The sequence below is a fragment of the Spinacia oleracea genome, chromosome 5, assembly GCF_020520425.1.
Source record: "Spinacia oleracea cultivar Varoflay chromosome 5, BTI_SOV_V1, whole genome shotgun sequence".
In the NCBI taxonomy this organism is placed as follows: Eukaryota; Viridiplantae; Streptophyta; class Magnoliopsida; order Caryophyllales; family Amaranthaceae; genus Spinacia; species Spinacia oleracea.
In genome coordinates, this window is record NC_079491.1 from 27,812,560 (window position 1) to 27,831,952 (window position 19,393).

The 19,393-nt window shown below is 35.4% G+C and overlaps 1 protein-coding gene across 1 annotated transcript; it reads left to right on the forward strand.

The window, feature by feature from the left end:
- The first annotated feature begins 7,999 nt into the window (after window positions 1-7,999).
- LOC110776172 (transcription factor GTE1) lies at window positions 8,000-19,323 on the forward strand. The gene is made up of 9 exons (XM_021980728.2): window positions 8,000-8,199; window positions 8,354-8,440; window positions 10,110-10,319; window positions 15,981-16,058; window positions 16,481-16,705; window positions 16,833-16,931; window positions 18,524-18,582; window positions 18,742-18,892; window positions 18,979-19,323. The coding sequence occupies exons 2-9, from the start codon at window positions 8,354-8,356 to the stop codon at window positions 19,162-19,164; spliced, it is 1,095 nt and encodes a 364-aa protein (XP_021836420.1). The 5' UTR covers window positions 8,000-8,199; the 3' UTR covers window positions 19,165-19,323.
- Window positions 19,324-19,393: the final 70 nt, after the last annotated feature.

Genomic DNA, 19,393 nt, shown 5'->3' on the forward strand with positions numbered 1-19,393 from the left:
CAGCAGTCTTGGTGGGTGGAAAGAATTCTTCTAGGAAGGCCTGTGAAATAACACTCCACTCTGTCTCCTTGACATCATTCAACCATGTCTGAGCCTTATCACGAAGGCTAAAACCAAACAACATGACTTTCAATTGGTCTTGAGTGACCCCTTGATGCTTGATAGTACCACACAGTTGGTTGAACCTCTGCAAATGGCTGGTGGGTTCCTCAGATGGATGGCCACCATATTGACTTTGTGAGACCATGGAGATTAGAGCGGGTTTGATCTCAAAGTTGACTGCATCAATAGTTGGCATTGTGAGCCCAGTCGGAACACTATTCGAGGAAGGAACCCCATATGATTTCAGGGATTTAGACATCGTGTGACTCGGTGGAGTCTGTGAGTCTTGGGACCCTGACTGCTTCTTCTTTTTCTGTTGCTTTTTTAGTTGACAAAGGGTCTTTCCGAGATCGGGATCGGGAGGAACCAAGGTACCCGTTCTGGCAGACCTGGGCATAAACAACAACGAAAGAAAACGCAGTGAGATTTGCCTCAATTGGAACTGAGAGTTCCAATGAGACAATGGAAACAGTTCAAATAATCAAACTAAAACTAATAGAATCTAGCCGTCTCCCCGGCAACGGCGCCAAAAACTTGATGAATTAAAAAGTGATACCGCAAGTGCACGGTGTCTGTTGTTAGCAGATACTTAGCAAATACGGGTCGATCCCACAGGGAGACAAGTTCTATTAGTTTTTGCCCAATTATACGAACTATTTCAATAACGAAAGTTGATTTTGGATATTATTAACTAATGAAGCTAAAGCAATAATGTAAATGTGAAATTATCAATGAATTTAAAAGGTCTAGGGCGTCTGTTCGGTTCACCATGCTTATACCAATCCAAGAACACAAATCAATCCATAAATGAATAAACTAAGCCGAGTAATTAAAGTACATGTTAATCCTACGGTCGGGTCTTAACACTTTCAATTCAACATATGCAGTACGGTCGCTAACATAATCAGAATTGCCGATTGCACTAAGCCTCTAAAAATACGATCTTTCGATTCTAATTCCTATTAGCTAGATAATCAATTCATGAAACTGGCCGATAACATGAATCAACAATTAAAACAAATCAATCGGAATACTCAAGCAATAATCTATAAATTAACAAACTTTATGCATAATAATCATGGTATAAACATGGCTTCCCTTACTTAGCCCTAGAGTACGACTACTCGCTCATAATTGAATTAATAAACATGATAGAAATAATAAACATGAATTTCATAATCAAAGGAAAAATTAAACTAAGGAACGAAAACAATAATAATAAATTAAAGCAAAAGAAATTATTGAATTACCTCTAGATTGATGAATTGAAAATTGAAAGCTAGGGTTCGACAATGGAATAAGAGAGGAATAGAAAACTAGAACTGACGTGAAAAAATTATTCGGGAAAAACGTAAAAAAATAAAAGCATAAGGGAATACATTAATTCCCTTGAGGTATTTTAGTGTTTCCTAAATTCTCCACAAAAAAAGGAAAATAATAATAATTACATAAGTTATCATTTAATTGATCGATCACGAGAAACGACGCAACGAACCCCCATGGAAGTAGCTGGGCGGAGAAACCAGCGGGCCCGCTGGTGGGTCGCTGGTTTTCGCGCCCAAGGGGAAGATTGGGCCATCGTTTTGGGCTTCGGGCGAATCGGATAGTCGAGCCATCTTGTTTATGTCATAACTCTTGTTCTACAATGCCTATAAGGACGTGTGACCTGTCGTTGGAAAGCTCTTGAAGTCTATTTAAAAAATAATTTGTCCTTACTTAATATAACAAAATAAATAATAGTCAAATATATGACAATGGTACTATAAATCATACGGAGTAATATTACATATTTTATTCATTGGAACTTACACGACCTCATTAGAAATTTCAGGACCTTATTAGAATTTATAGGAACTTTTAGGACCTTAATGACTTTCTTGGAACTAACTTATATGACCTTATTGAACTTATAAGATCTTATAGAACCTTATTTAACTTATTAGAACTTATCTGAACTTATAAGACCTGAAACTTATTTAAATAAAGTCATATAAGTCGAAGAGAACACCCTTTAGATTTAGTTTGGGGTATAGGGTGTAAATAACAACACCCATAAAAAAAAAATACCAAATAACAGTATTGCGTGGGTCAAAGTTTAGATAAAAATATCTTGTTCTCTTCACCTGGTATGGTCTTATTTATCTGATTGCTGGCCTGATGTGGTATGGCCTGGTCTTATTGTTTTTTTTGAGTGTTTTTTGCCTTTTCTGGTCCAGTCTGGACATAAATAATAAGCAACCTGAACAAGGTTAAGAGAACAAAGCCTCATACTTGACTTAACGACCCGTTAGGCTTTGTGGTACTCCCTCTGTTTCAAAATAATGGAGACACTTACACATTATACAACAACCAAGATAAATGATTGAGAAGTAAGAAAAAGTAATCCGCAAATGTGGAATGCTACAAGAAAACACTAGTGGAAAAAATACCTGTTGAGGGGGGCATTTTGGGCTTATTGAGGCGAACATGGCCCGCTTCAACAGACGTGGCTTCAACAGCTCACTTAGCTGTTGAGGCGGGCTTTGTTCGCCTCAACAGGTCATCTGTTGTGGGGGGCTTTCAAAAGCCCGCCTCAACAGCCCAAAACTAAAGGAAAAAATAAGGACCTGTTGTGGGGGGCATTACCAAAAGCCCGCCTCAACAGAGTAGTCTATTGAGGGGGCCCTTAAAAAGCCCGCCTCATTAGCTCGCCTCATCAACCAAATTGAATTATTGTTTTTGTTTTGGAATTTGAAATGTAATTATTAATTAATTTATCTTCAATTGCTTTATTTCTTGGCTGATGTGCCTTTTGCTTGGAGAATATTAATTGGTTAATATGAGCATGCTTATATACTTCCGAGACAAAAATTTGAAATCCTTTGGGAAAATACAAGAACAATTTTATTCATATTGAATTAAATAACTTATCCAGCAATACATTATTAAATAAATTAACACTTTCTATATATAAGTATATATGATTACATCAAGTTACATTTATCAAAAAATATGAGTATTTTTTTAAGTCTTCAATTCGGAGGATCTGGGTACTTCACCATTTGATAAACCTGCAAAAACAATTAGCAATAAAGATTAAACTAAGAAGTGAACAAACCAATAAGAAAAGATCCACCAAATAAAAAACAAATACGTACATAGAAATTAGAAATTAAATTTAGAACAAATAGGTTTACATTAATTTATTCTAAACATTAAAAAATTAAATATATCTTTCAGATTGTATGCATTTTACATATTATTTGAAGTTCTTAGAAAAAAAAAACTGGTAAAATTAATATATATATATAAAAATTATAGTTCTTAGAAAAACTGGTAAAATTAATTTTTTTAAAAAAATTTTAAAGCGGAAAATAAAAGTGATCGATGAATCCAATATAATGGATCGTAATTCCAACAAAATCGGCCGTTTAGAGTTTTATTATCGATCTAGATCTAAAATCCAATGAAAATATAAAATTAAGAAAAATTAAATAAATTACCGATAATTTCCATAAAATAAGAAAATCAAAGAACCTAAAGTGTTTTTAAAAAAAATCAAGAGATATTTCCAATGAATTCAGAATAACAATTAAAAAATTCAACAGGTTATCCAAAATAAAACAAAAAAAATGAAAATTATGAGGAAACTTGCCGTTTAAAACATTCTCCTCGTTCGTTTCGCCTTCTGCACCGCCATCCCCTCGTTAGTTCCGCCGTCTCCATCTCATATTGAAATATTGACTCGTTTAAATTTCACCGGCGCCACCTACACGATCTCGTCTATCGCCGTTAACATCTGACTCTTCGTCGGAGTTTCAAAAAACACATAGATTCATTGGCTCGCCTCATCAACCAAATTGAATTATTGTTTTTTTTAGGGGAAAGAGATTAAGAAGATGAACGAGAGGAAATGCAAATGTGAGAGGATAAGTAAAATGAAATCGCAAAAAAAAATGAAGAAGAGAAAAGATCAGATCTAAGGAAATAAGGAGAGAGAGAGAAAAAACGGCTAAGGAAATAAGGAGAGAGAAGGAATGAGATATAAAAACCCTAATCAAACAGGTGAGCTGGGTTTAATTTGGGCGGGGGGTCTATTGAAGCGAACATTTATTGTTCGGCCCAATAGCCTTGATTTGGTTGAAGCGAACAACACCAAAGCCCGCTCTAATAGACTATGTTGAAGCGAACAATTAGAAGCCCGCCTCGATATCTCATTAAAATCTTTGACCCGCGTTGACTTAGTGGTTGTTGAGGCGTGCTTTTAAATGCCCCCCCTCAACAAGGGGGCTGCAACAGGGGTTTTTTCCACTAGTGAAAGACTAATAAAAAATTCGGTCGAGTGGAGTGATGTAAGAAAAAAAGAATAAAAAATAGGTTGAGTGAAAAGTTATGAGTAGAAAGAGAACAAAAAATAAATTGAGTGAAATATTGTAAGTAAGTAGTGCATCATTAAATATGGCTAGTCATCTACAAAAAATAGAACAAAACACATTGTCACTATTATTTAGAAACACCTATTTAGGAAACCATCCGCATTATTTCGGAATGGAGGGAGTACAAGTGTACAGTGTACAACGTCATTAGTAAAGGGAAAAAGGGGAGGGAAAGGAAAAAATGGGGAAAAAACTTATTTTATTTTCTGTTGTTTTGTTTGATGGAAAAAATGGAGGGGAAAAGAAAGGAATATATTTGAAAGCTTTTAATTTTCCCTTTCCTTCCAAATCCCTCACTTGGGAGCAAAGGAAATTGAAAATTTATTACAGATACTTTGTTTTTGAATTAAAATTAATTCATTAATAAAAAGTCATACGACATCTAAAAAAGAAATATGAATTTATCAAATACATAACAAATCGAATCAAATAAAGCTCGTTTTCTGCAAAACTACAATCATCACGCATAGAAACTCTTGTATACCCTCTAACACATCGTTGTTTGATACAACCTTCAACGAGGGGGTCTGTTGATATGTTGTAATTTTGATATTGAATTAAATCAGATTCAATTGATTGTAGATGCATGTAGAACTGACATCTGCTGCGACATCGCACAAATCTTCATCGATGAATCGATTTCTCCTGCGAGATTAAATAATATTCTCCCTCGTACACCAGAAATTTAGGATCCTCTAACCTAAGAAAAATTCTCCCTAAAAGGAGAAGAAAAACCCTGTCTTTCGAGGGAGAACAATTCCTCGCACAAAGAGGAAGTATTATTAAAACCCTAAAAATCAAACAAAATTAAAAAAAAAACAACAAAATAAAAAGATTGGGGCTTTCCACCGATAAAATTTATTACTGATACTTTCCTCCCATTTCCCTTCTCTTTCCATCAAATCCCATTTATTGGAAAAATTATTTTAAATAATCCAAACTTTCAACTATTTTCTGTTAACAAATCAACCTTTGAATTATTATCTAATAATCTAACCTTTGCACCTCATTAACTTTTGTTGCACCCTAGCGGTTATCAACCTAATACAACAAGTAGCTTTTACATGTGTCATTCAACCATTCATTGTAATTATTTTTTTAAAACAATTTTTTTCATTTTTTCTTCTTTTCTTTCAGGTTTTATCCTTTCTTCGATCTTTCATTCCTCCTTCCTCCGACAACCATGCAGACACCCCTTCTTTTTTCCTCCTTCCTCCACCACCACCACCACCCTCACCCCTCATTCTTTCTCCTCATAACGGAGGTAGATTGGTGGAGCCGTGGAGGGTTTAGGAGTAAGACTTTTTGCAGGCTTAGGAGCTAAGCTCTTGGAGCGTTGAGTCTGCCATGTAGAACAACAATTACCAAGTTGAGTTTTTAAAATCAGTTGTTAGTTGCTAATTACTTCAATTAAAAAACATAATTTTTTTAACACCAATTACAAGTATGATCGAGTCATTCATAACGAGAAGTGGGGTAGAAAAAGAAAAATCTTAGCCGGTTATCGATCATTTGGAATTTGGAATTAATAAAACTTAATGGGGTACAAATGTTGGATTGTTACCAAAAAAAAAACGTCGAAATATTGGATTATTTAAAGTAATTTTTTCTATGGTTTTTGGAACCAAACACAAAAAATCATATTTTCTTTTCCTTCTAAGGCCCTGTTCTATTGTACTTATTTTGACTAAACTTATCTATCTATTACTATTACTATATACTAAAAGAGACACCAGAAATGACACGTGTCATTTTCTGGTGCGATTTTTTCCCGCCAAAATGTTTTTTTATTTTTTACTTTAAAATAATAAATTACATTACGTTTTTTTTAGGAACTAAGGTAAAAATATACTTTAATTACCATAAATGTGTACTGCATAATATATTATTGGAGGAAAGCTAAATCAATATTATTTTTTCCTTTATGATATAATTTTATTTATGTATTATTATAACTTTTTAATCTGATAAGAAATATAACAAATATTGATAAATGAACTTCTAATGTCAGTCTACTATTAATAATATAATACGGAGTACATGGTAACTGGTAAGTAAGAATGTTAATTAAAATAATAATACATGGTAAGTAGACTAACATATAAGTTTATTTATCAAGAATTTACTCAATTCAAAATATGTTGTATTTGACTAACTCGGTTACGCTCGGGTCTTTTCGAAAATTAGTCTAGAGTCATTCGGGTTTGGTTAATGTTGTTAGATCGATCTACATACAAGTAAACGACTAAAATTTTTAACTTTGTATAATAATATGCAAATTTAGTTCATTTGAATATTTTTTTTACACACCTTTGAATTTATACTTTTTCATATATCCTTTTTACTTTCATGTTTTCCTAATATCACAAGTCTTTTAGTTACTATTAAAATAATAAAGTTTTTAGTAATAGTCGTGCGTTGCACGGGCCCTAAACTAGTATTATCTGAACTTAACTGAACTTATCTAAACTTATTTTATCTGAAAAAAAAATATTTTATCTGAAATAAACTTATTTATGTGTGAAAATTTCTGAAAAAAACTTATTTTTGTTAAACTGAACTTATCTGAACTTATAGTGTCTGAAATAAATCAAAATAATTCGAACAAAACAGAGCGTAATTCCTTTTTACCAAACAAAACCTTCCTAAAAGAGAGCGATTTCCTTCAATATTGTGTAAAGAACGTCAAATTCCCAAAATGCGCCACTTTTTAACTTAATTCCCACCATACCGTCCACGTCAGCATTAAAACCGGTCTTTTTTTTTTCAACCAAGCGACACTAAACCGCTATCTCAGGTAGCGGTTGACTTAAGTAAACCGCTATCTGAGATAGCGGTTTATAATCACGTACTATTTATAAATGGTAAAAAAAAAAAAAAAAAAAAACCGCATCAGCTAGGGGTCGAACCCACGACCCTCTGTTTAGGAAACAAATACACTATCCACTGAGCTACAAACACTAATGTTGATAAGTTAAATTTGGAAATGTTTATAATTAATATTAATAAATGGTTAAAAAGAAATAAACACATCAGGTAGGATTCGAACCCATGACCTCCTACGTAGAAACAACCCACTCTATCCACTGAGCTACAGACACAATTGATGTCACAAGAGGTTACTTCTAAATTATATTTCTGTTTAAACTGTAATTCATATTAAAAATAATTTACAATTAAGTAAACCGCCATCTGAGATAGCGGTTTTGTTTTAATGCAAACCGCTATATGGGATAGCGGTTTATAACATTGAACCGCCATCTGAGATGGCGGTTTGCTTTAAAACGAAACCGTTATCTCATATGGCGGTTCAATGCTGAACCGGAAAAAAAAAATTACTTCTCTTTCTCCCTTGCTTACGTAGACGGTATGGTGGGAAATAACTTAAAAAGTAACGTATTTAGGGAATTATTGGATCTTTATGCAATATTGAAGGAAATCGCTCCCTAAAAGAAAAGATTGTTCTTTCATTAATTAACCTCTACCGCATACCCTCTAACCAAAAAAAAAAAAAACCCACCTCTATTCTACCGCAGTCATTGAATTCTCTCACTCTGCGCCTCCCTTCACAATCACCTCTCGGCTCTCACAGAGTCACAGTATACGAAAACAATTCAATCATTATTCCCCACCAGCTTCAACATTGCACTGCAAACCTTTCCATGTTAATAATTCAAATTCGGTATGTAATCAAGCACTATTTTTGGCTTAGTTTATTATTATTCTGATTCTGTTTAACTTTTGTTGAATTTGGTAGATTTATTTATTGAATATATGTTTGTTTCGGGATTGAATTTGGAAACAATTGCTATTTGCTAATGCTATTGTTATTTCAGATGGAAATGCCAATTCAGGAATTGGGTGATTATGGGGTGGAAGGTTACAAGAATGGTATAGACTTTGTGTTGTCGAAAATCAATAGGGTGAGTTTTCTTTTGAAATTGGAGTTTTGGTGATTATTTGCCTAACTATGGCTCTATTTAGTAGTAATATTTGTTAATTTGTTTGGTAAATTGCTAATTTAGAGGCCTAAAGGCTAAAGCCCTTTATGTAATATTGATAATGCTAGTTTATATGATTCGTCTCAAGTACTTTAATGATATCAAACTTTTATAATTTTTGCTAATGTTAATATAATTAGAGATATAAATGATACAAAATGTGAATTAGCAAACATGAAAAGTAGAAATTGAAACATCATTAATGACATGGTGTGATATGTTGTGATTGACATTTTAAATCCTTTTCATATAAGGTAAATAAATTCAGTAAATTTATCTTCATGTGTATTTGACACAAAATGTCAAATGTGAATAACTATTGTATTGCATTTGCACGAGCAAACCATATGTTTTCTTAGAGATGTGATATGAGATATGACTCAAACGAGTGATGATTATTAATGAAGAAATGCATATGTGTCCTATGGAGATGCCTTACGCCCTCACCTCAATACATGTACACGATTATAAAATTAAAATTTACTCCGTTTTTTTTTACTTGCAACACTTCTCTGAAACGAAGACCTAGAAATATTTGCAACATAATATAAATGGATTTTTTTTGTTTTTTGTATGCAATGACATTTACGCCCTTGCTTTACTCTCTTTATTTAACTCCTTAATTCCCGCCCACCAAATTAAAAGAATGAAACTTTCCATTCATGCCCCCCCCCCCCAATAAAGTAGTTTGATTCCACTTTCTTAAAATTCGTGAAAAGTGCGTGTTGCAATTTGCAAGTATATAGAAACAGAGGAGGTACATGATTTTATGTACACTTCCCTTCAAGTTATTCTCGTATACCTTACAAGGTGATGCTAGAAGAACCTCTATGAGGTTGCACGGTAAAGGAAGCATGTATAATCCCCTATCCAGCAATCCAGTCTCATGTGAGAATCTTGTGAAAGATATTTGGCTGATGATATGGTGTTCAAACAAAATTACTGAATTTTATTTTCTTTATTTGAAATCATGAAATGGAGGCGCTGAATAAATGTTTATGACTCCCATTCCTAGCTCTAGCTCACTGGATTGTGACTTGAAAAGAGCTGTAAGTGAAGTTTAAAGTTGGCATTGTCTCTGTAAAATAACTTTTTTGGTTAAAACATCAAAGACTTGCGCGCAAGGTTGCGGCGTGTTGATTGACACAAATTTGACAGTCTCTTAGAAGGATTTTGAGTCCTAGCCTTACAAAGTCAAACTTATGACCTTTATCTTATTTATCCGTGCATATTCATAATGTTAACATCATCTGAGTTACTGAAAATCTGTATGTGTCCTATGTAAAACTTCTGAAGTAAATGTGAAACTAGAAAATGATTTGCTTTTGGTTTATTAAATTTCATAAATGATACAGTAAATGACTAGTGAGGTAAAAAGCAGTTCTAGATTGATCCAATTAGATCCTAGTTGTTATGTGTTTCTTATAAAAAAATTATCGAGCATGCTTTCTTGGTTGCAAGTCAGTTTCACACTTCAACCGTATTTCTGATGTTAACTGTCTTGCAGATCAGTGTTGGAGTTTTTTTTCCTTTATTGTCACTGTATTTATTGTCTGTATGAGGTAGAATAACATTATAACATTATTTGCAGATAGAGAAAAATGTTCACGAGATTGAGCAGTTTTACTTGAACAGTAGTAAAAAGCAAGCGAACAGCTCGAAAGGTGGCTCAGCTTCTAAGGATAAAGAGAAACATGTTGGTCATACGAAAAAGCAGCAGCAGGATGCAACAAGCAAGGAAACAGACGCCTCAAAGAGAATGCAGGAGCTGATACGTCAGTTTGGCAAAATATTACATCAGGTTTTTTTCCTCTTTTTTTTTTAGTGTGTGTGTGTGTAGAGAGAGCCATAAAGAGAAAATGCAAAGACATGATTTAATTCCAAGTCTTAGGTACCACCCCACAAGACAACCAACTAAGCTAACTAGCATCCACATATTTTTTCATTAGCGAGATACAATTCCTCTTGTAGTTGTTCTCCTCCCAAATATCTGAGCACTAGGTATTCATGTACTAGTTAGGGAAGTGCATGGAACTTTAGTGATTTTGTTTCCCATGCTTGATTGAAGTCAGAACTATTTGATTCTATATTGTGTTCTCTCCAGAATTTTCTTCTTCTGAAATGTATTTTGTTACCATGAAATATGAGTAATGAATTGGTAAATCTTGTGGTTATTTTAGAGCATCATGAATCTGAATTAGCAGAATCTGATGGACATGTTTAGCTGATGGGTGTAAAAGTTCACGGCAGCTTAATGGTTTTAGTGCGTAAATTGACACCCTTAGTTTTATATGATGGGCTTTTAAGTTATCAGGCCTTTTTCAGGGGGGTCCTCCGTCCTCACATTAAGGGGGTGTTTGGTTGAGTATTTTGGAATGGAGAGGAATGGAGTTAGAATCCATTCTAGACCTTTTACTGTTTGGTTACGACTTTTTGAAATGGGATCTCATACCAAAGGGGTTTTAACTCCATCCCGATCCCCAGGAATCTCATACCCACCTCACATCATAGGTTTCATAATCCATTCCACTCAAGTTACAAATCATAACTCGCAAAAGGGAGAGAGGAGAGAGAGAGAGAGCACTGGAACTTTGAATTGTGCTGCACTCACACCTCCGAATCCGGCTACCAACCATCAGAGAACACCTCCCACATCTCGTTGCCACCTATCCTGATGAGGTGACATGCTCTCCGACGACGTCCCGACTAACATGACTGTGTCTCCGACCTTGTTTCGATAATCAAGGTGGTTATGGTTTGATTTTGAGTTGCCATAGTGTAATTGGGAACTCAGGAAGCTACAATAATGGAGGTTTGTTAGTGATCTCAATTAATTTAATTAATTTTGCTACAGTTGGAGATCTATAATGGTGCCTTGGTGTATATTCAACTGGTAGCCTTTTGGTGTGCGCGACTTCGTGATCAATTTCGCATGTGACTCAATCATCTACATTGTGAAAAAGTTTAAACATGTAAATGGTAAATTAGTTGGCGTATTCCATTTTTCATCTATTTTTTTTAAAATTTATTAGCAATAAGGAAAAATTGAATGCAAAATCCATTCCAAAAATGAACCAAACAACAAGAATAGGATTATAGGATACAAAATCCATTCCATGATTACACCAAACAATTTCAGACCGGTATGGGAAATAGAACCTCTACCTCCCTTTTATGAGATTCATACCAATACATTTCGGTTTAGTGAACCAAACGACCCCTAAGTCACCCGTGGACAGAAGTGATTGTTCTATAAGTGGTTAAGTAGGTCCTCTACAGGATAAGATTAGAGAGGATTCATATAGTTCTGAAATTTGTAATTAACAGCAAAATGATCCAAACTAAGCAGAGGGAAAATAACAGTTAAGAGGGAGGTCTACATCTAGTTTAACTCATTTCACTCAAACACTGGTGTCTGGACATTAGAGATAAGTTAGCAACCCTCTTATGTCCAACCAAAGACCGAGTTGCAATCTGAAAGCCTACTTAAGCCCTGCAAATATCTAGAATAAAATACCACAAGTCTGCTTCGTGGGCGTTGTAAGGGAAAACGAGAACATGTTGTGACAATTCTTTTATGGAGATCTGTGTTGTGGTTCGAATGGAATGCACAAATTTTAAAGGAACCACTTTAAGTGCTGATTTTGTGTGAGATGGGACAACTTCTTTAGCTTCTTTGTGGGCTAAGGGTAAGGTGTTTTTTTTAACCAGGGCCGCGAAGAAATTAAAAAAGTTACTCAGCGGGGGAAATTCAACGGAATTAGCTTAATATGAAATCTTTTTTGCTGCCAGCCTGCTACGAGGACAACTTGGCTTAGTTGCTCCTTTATAAAAGAATTTGAAAAAAAATAAACAAAAAAATATTATAAAATACTACAAGTGAATGATAACCGTTATGCATGGAGATGCACCTGAAGTGTTTGTGGTATTATTTAGAAGAGACCACAAAAAACTTAAGGAGACAATAAACTGATAAAGTATTAAATCGATACTGCAAGAAATTTTGGAATGATCTTATCCAGAATCTTTCAAGCTAATGCCTTTGAGGTTGCTAAGAAGTATGAGGTTGATGTAGGATTAAAGTAATTAAAGTGGCATAAGCCCTCTCCTTAAATATCTTGACTTTCTTGTATCCTTGGACAAGATTTATGCAGAAGATGTTGATAAGAGAAGCTTATATATGTTAGCAAGTTAGTGGAGCTTATTAGTTCACTAGTGTTTAAAAAAGCGCGCTGAAGCGCGAAGCTCTAGGGCAAAGCGTCTAATTAGGTCGGAGCAGTGTTACCTAATTCTCTAATCACCCCACGAACCGCGAATCATAAAAGCGAACTATAACATGAAAATGATACCTTTTTTGTCTAATTTAGCAAATTAGGCAACGTATTGTGAACCCGTACCTAATCTCCTACCAGTTAACCAGGTAACAATGGGTCGGAGCGAAGCGTTTGTGATTAAGCGTGCTTAAGCGCTTGGCGCTTAATTGAATTATTTTTTCATTTTTTATTACTTTACGCTGAAAGATTTTTTTATATGTTGTTATTGTGTTTTGGACCACACCCTATTAATCCTTAACAATAGAAAGTGGGCCAACATTCCAAAAGAAAAGGAAAAAGAAGAAAGGAAGAAGACAACAATAACAACAGCCGGCCCTAGCTTCTTGATAAACACTATGTTATATGCTTTATTTTTGTTTAAACAAAGAGTAATATATTTTTGGAAGCAAATCTGATGTTTATATATTTTTGTGGTTATTTTAGTAAGATATATATGCATAATAGTAAAACAACCTTTAATTCTTAAAAAGTGCGCTTCACTACGATGAAGCGCGCGCCTTGCGCTTTAGGCTCTAGGACTCATATCGCTTTAGTGCGCTTTGCGCTTTTTTATACACAGATTCACCTATATTACCCTTGGGTTTGCTGTCTATTGCTACACTCTTATATCTAATTTATAAAGTTGTCTTTAGTATTGCAATGTCAAAAGTATGCTTTTGATGTGGGAAAGAAGGATGAAGTAGTTTTGTTTTGCTGAAGTATCGAAGATGTTCCTTTTAGCAATTTGGTTGTGCTTGCGGAACGAATGAACTATTGAAATTTTGGAGGGAAAATCTTCTCTTGGTCGACCATTTGGCCATTTGGGTTCTTCGCTTTGTAGATGATTAATAATTGAAAGAAATAAATCGTTGTATACTATATTATATGAAATAGTTGAAACTGATAAGTTTTTTTGTCTTACTGGTCCGCTAGGATTTGAAGGCTTCTGCAAGAATATCCCCTATAGTCTTATATAATTTGAAGCTTGCCTCCTTTCCCTATAATTAGGAAAAAGGAAATATTGCTCACAGTTAAAAACTGTTCTCCACGTAATTTGCTGAACTTGATTTCTTCTTGCTTAAGTACATTAATTTCTTTGTGGAGCGCTAAAACCCGCGCCATAATATTCAAACCGCTCTATTATTTTACATAATCACCCTTATTTAATCTTGACTTTCATTTCACCCCACCTCACTTTCACTTCACCTACCCTCATACATCCTCGCCCATTATTTGAGGCTCCGGCAACCGACCACACTCCACCGGTCCGACAATCGACCGACATCGCAGATACTTTAGAAATTACGAATTTTGGATTATAATTAATACTGTCGCTACCAAAATCTAGCAAAGGAACCTGTTCGTTAATAATTGAATTATTAAAACCAAGTAATTTTAATTATTAGTAACTACACTAATCAATTAATACATTCATTATCATTACCCTATTGCCTCAAAGAGGCTCCCGCAAGAAGCGGGGTAAGGGGGGGTCGGGCGTACGCAACCTTACCCCTGCAATTGCAGAGAGGTTGTTTCCAATTGACCCAAAAGCGATAACGAGACGACCATCTTCTACTTCATGGAAAGGAAGCGAAGAGGTTTTAAAAGCCATTTTGATTTAGTCCATTACATCCACAGCCAAAAGAACAAATGAATCTTTGGCTCCATCGGAAATGGACATACACTAATCAATTAATCAAAAAACTAATTTAATTTTCATGCCACAAACTTATGCAAAGTAAGCTTCGACCACGGAATAGACTTTTGCATATTAAGCTAACACCGGGATAGACTTATACATAATTAGCTCATGCCATGGTATGAGCTTAAAATGCATAAGTCTACACCATAGTCGAAGCTCCAAATTCATGTCTCTAAGTTTTTTTCCATGTTAAATAATTCATATTCAATAACAAATAAGACCCCTAAATGACATAGACTTTTGCATATTAAGCTCACACCATGGCATAGAATTATGCATTTTGAGCTCCTGCCATGGTATGAGCTTAAAATGCATAAGTTTATACCATGGCAGAAGCTCCAATTTCATAAGTCTCTATTTTTTGTTCCGAATTAATTATTTCAAGTTCAAGAACAAATAAAACCCCTTAATTCACAGATTTATGCATTTTAAGCTTGTACTACGGTACATACTTATGCATTTTGAGCTCCTGCCATTGTACAAGATTAAAATGCATAAGTCTATGAATTTTTTTCCGGACCAAAAAGAAAAGAATTGCCTGTTGTAATGTCGTCGAGTTCTCCGGGATGACTCGGACATATAATAATTGCGACGCATTTTCTCGTCGGTGATCTAGCCTCGGTGCGGTGGCTGGATTGACATCCGGAGGTGGCCAAAATTTGGTGGTATTTGGTGGTGGCCGGAATCTAGTGGTGACCGAAGGTGGTGGTGGCCAGAAATATGGTGGTAAGGTTGGAGGTGGAAGAAGGTAAATGGTGAAAGGGGGAGGTAATATAGGAGAGGTATACGGGTAAATAAATGGGGGCGGTAAATAGTAAGCCCCTAATTTCTTTCTATGTTCCAGTGTCAGTTCAGATGCTTTGATCTGTCCTCATTTATAATTATCCATCTGCATCTATGTTCTATTGTATTCCGGAATGGCTGATACGTTCCAGTAATGATGTTTGTGCCTCTTTTTCATTGTCAACTCCACCCCGCCTTTTCCAAAACGCTGTGAATCTGTTTAGAACTCACATATCAAGTTTCTACTTCCAGTTGGTATATAGATTGGCTATGATGCTTCTGAGCAGAAGCTCCCCGGCTTCTTCTGTGGTTAGGGCTCTGAAACTGACATAATGTCTTCAGGAACTTAAAGTACTAATAAAACATTACTTCTTTATATGGAAAATATGTTCTGTAGTTATTTTGTTTTTGATGTTTGTGTTACTCATTTTTTTTAATTGCTGCTGCCTTTCCCCCCCCCCCCCCCTACCTTACTTCCTTTCCCTGTAGTTTCCCATAAAATGGTTCTCTTCTTTGTACACGTGGAACTCTTCAAGTTCTAGAAATGGTTAGATCAATGCTGGGTGTTTTTGTCCTTGTTCTTGTGTTCCTTATTAATTGATGCAAATCTATGGGATTGTACTTTTAATTACGGTAGTCCACATTTTTTTCCTTTGTTTTTTAGATCACTCAACACAAGTTGGCATGGCCTTTTATGGAGCCTGTAGATGTTGAAGGCCTTGGATTGCATGATTACTATGAGGTAAAATAAAGTCCCTTTTTTTTTCATTTTGTTTCAGTAGTTTAACACTTTTAATTGTATTCTGTGAACACTACTCTGTTCATCCTAAAACATTTCTGTTTGATCTTTTGTGGTCAAAGTTTGATATTGTTCACCATTAATTTGTTAGAAGTTGTAAGAATATTCTTGTTTGATTTGTGATTTGTCTTCAAAAGTTTCTTCCCTCATGTTTTACTAAGATATAACTGGAGAAAGTGATTGTCGAAGTTCCATCTTGGAGAGCAGATGTCAAATAGGAAATTTATTTTCAGTACTGCACAATGATATTGCTTTACGTAAGAGAACAGTTCAAGCTTATCTGCTTTTGTTGGTCAATCTGTGTGCCTTTTGAATTTTTTGGCTGCTGGAATTTTCTACCTCCTCACCTTTTCTGTTTCTACCAGATTATTGAAAAACCTATGGATTTCAGTACGATAAAGAAACAAATGGAAGCTAAGGATGGTAGTGGCTATAAAAATGTGCGGGAGATTTGTGCTGATGTGAGGTTGGTTTTCAAGAATGCAATGAAATATAATGATGAAAAGAATGATTTCCATACCATGGCGAAAACCTTGTTGGAAAAGTTTGAAGGGAAGTGGCTACAGTTTTTGCCTAAAGTTACGGAAGAGGTGAGATTACAGTTATCATAAGACAAATTCTTTGTGTGTGCACAGTAGTTTAGCTGTTTGTTATATACGAGTTGAGTCATGTTATATTATTCTTTCACGTGATTATAAAACCATCTTGCTGTTGCAGGAAAAAAGGCGAGACGAAGAAGAAGCGCATCTACAGCTTAGTATGCAGCTAGCTCAAGAAGTTACTCATGCCAAAATGGCAAGAGATATGTGCCATGAGGTTTGTTCCTTTTTTCGGAAAGATTGGGTTTTGCTTTACTGAAACTTCTTGAGTATCTGTAGCAATCATGCAATCAACGTTCCTATCAAACATGCTGTGTAAGATCTCTAAGGTAAAATCATAATTTTAAAAAAAAATTATAACCAAAATATAAAACCACTTGCAGAATATTCCGAATTTGAAAATTCCCAAAAACCAATATACTTTCAATATGAACAGACAATAAGTGCTTGTTTGGTTGAACATGCGAAGTAATGTTGTCTGAGAAGATGATCTCCCATGTAGTTTTTTTCCTAGGAATTGCTACATGTTGTTTGGTTGGGCACAAGAAAATTTATTTCCGGTTACGGTTCCACCTAGATGGTACCGGAAAATCTGGACGGCACAGTCTATCTGTTGAGATTTATTTCCATTGCACATGGGGCAGTGGTGGTGGTTGGCCTGGTAGCTGACTTGGTGGTGGTGAAACTTGGCGTAGGTGGTGGTACTTGGTAGACTTGGTGAAGCGGTGGTAATGGTGGACTAGCTAAGTATAATTGATTCTAAGTGAGAGAGACAATGTTGTACGAACTATCATTATCATTATCATTATCATTACCCCATTGCCTCAAAGAGGCTCCCGCAAGAAGCGGGGTAAGGGGGGGTCGGGTGTACGCAATTGCAGAGAGGTTGTTTCCAATTGACCCAAAAGCGATAACGGGACGACAACGGGACGACCATCTTCTACTTCATGGAATAGAAGCGAAGATGTTTTAAGAGCCATTTTGATTTAGTCCATTACATCCCACAACCAAAAGAACAAATGAATCTTTGGCTCCATCGGAAATGGACAAACAATGTTGTACGAACTACGAAGCATAAATTGGATCAAGAAAATTGGGAAATTTAGAGAATGGTATAGTAAAATTAGGGTTCACTACTTTGACGATTAGACTCATTAGAGAGAGAAGTTAGAGAAAAGTCAAAGAGAGGGAGATATGAGAACCGGCAGATAATAGAAACCAAGGACTGGGAAGTAGATTAAAAAGGTCAATTGGTCAAATATCTCAACCTAGACCCGCTTTTAAAGTAGGGTTTGGATTGGGTTATCGGGTTGGATCAACTTTTTCCAGGCGTTATTATAGGGGTGAATTAAGCGCATTTCTGGAGAGCTTTTTCGATAGTAGTTTCCGAACGCCATAATTATCTTGAGATTAAATGACTCGTATAACTTGATCCAGCTAAATGAATTCATCACCACTTTTTTGATGGTTACATGACCAGTTATTCTTGAAACACCATATTTACTTTCACTAATGTCTGTAGTAATGATCTCCATACAAAACATATCAGAAGTTCTTTGAACCTCTCCAGTTACTCTGAATACTTCTGTGGAGTAGACTAACTGATGTTTGGCTTATTGTCAAGTAAAGAAGATGTGGTACAAATATCTTTTTTCATAGAAAGCTTATCGCGGTAAATGGCTCTTATTGTAACCATTTTCCCTTCCGGCAATGTTTATGGCCTTTATGCATCTATTGTTATCCACTATTCCGTGGTTATATCTAGATTTGTACTTGACCCTTTTTTTCTCTCTTGAACTTAATGTTCAGCTCTTCGAGGCAGAAATACACCTTGAAGATCTTAGGGAACAGCTGGTTCAAAGGTGCAGGTAAATGATGATTGTCCTTCTATGTGCATAGTAGTTGATGATAGCACATGACCCGAATCAACTTGAAAACAGACTGGAAATTCAAGGGACTTGTTTGCAAGCTCTAATTCATTGTTTTTTGGGTTTTTTTTTTTACTGAATTGGAACATCAAATTTCAGGAGAATATCAACGGAAGAGAAAAGGCAACTGGGCACAGCCCTGACAAGGCTATCCACGGATGATCTCAGTAGAGCTCTAGAGATCGTCGCCCAGAGAAATCCTGGGTTCATAGCAAATGCTGAGGAGGTGGACCTCGATATAGACGCTCAGGTAGTTTTTTCCTTTTCCAGTGTTGTGAGGATATTTTGTCAGATGATTTAAGGATTTTCCATTGACGTGGGTTTTTGGTTGCACAGAGTGAATCCACATTATGGAGGCTAAAATTCTTTGTAAAAGACGCACTGCAAGCTCAAGGCAAGCCTGAACAAAACATTGGTGGAAACAACAATAAAGACAACAATGAAAACAATAATAACTCTAAACGAAAGAGGGAGATTTGCGATGCCCTTGCCAAGACCGCCAAGAAAAGAGTAAAAAGGTAGCATCTTTCTTGATCGTTTTCACAATTTAGAATTTAGAATTTAGAATTTAGAATTTAGAGTTTCGATTAGATGAACTGAGGTTGTAACTATGTCGTACTAACTTGAAGGAATTATCACAACTTTTTTAAAAGATATTGTTCCCTGTTTGGTGCTGTGAAATCGACTGTTTCCATGTAGTCCTGTAGTCTGTAGTCTGAACTTGGATGACAGTTTTAGAAATGCAGGGAAT

Coding starts and splice junctions, on each gene's coding strand:
- LOC110776172 (XM_021980728.2), top strand. CDS start 8,354: ATGGAAATGCCAATTCAGGAATTGGGTGATTATGGGGTGGAAGGTTAC. Junction 10,320..15,980: donor TTGGCAAAATATTACATCAG/GTTTTTTTCCTC, acceptor TTTGTTTTTTAG/ATCACTCAACACAAGTTGGC. Junction 16,932..18,523: donor CAAGAGATATGTGCCATGAG/GTTTGTTCCTTT, acceptor CTTAATGTTCAG/CTCTTCGAGGCAGAAATACA.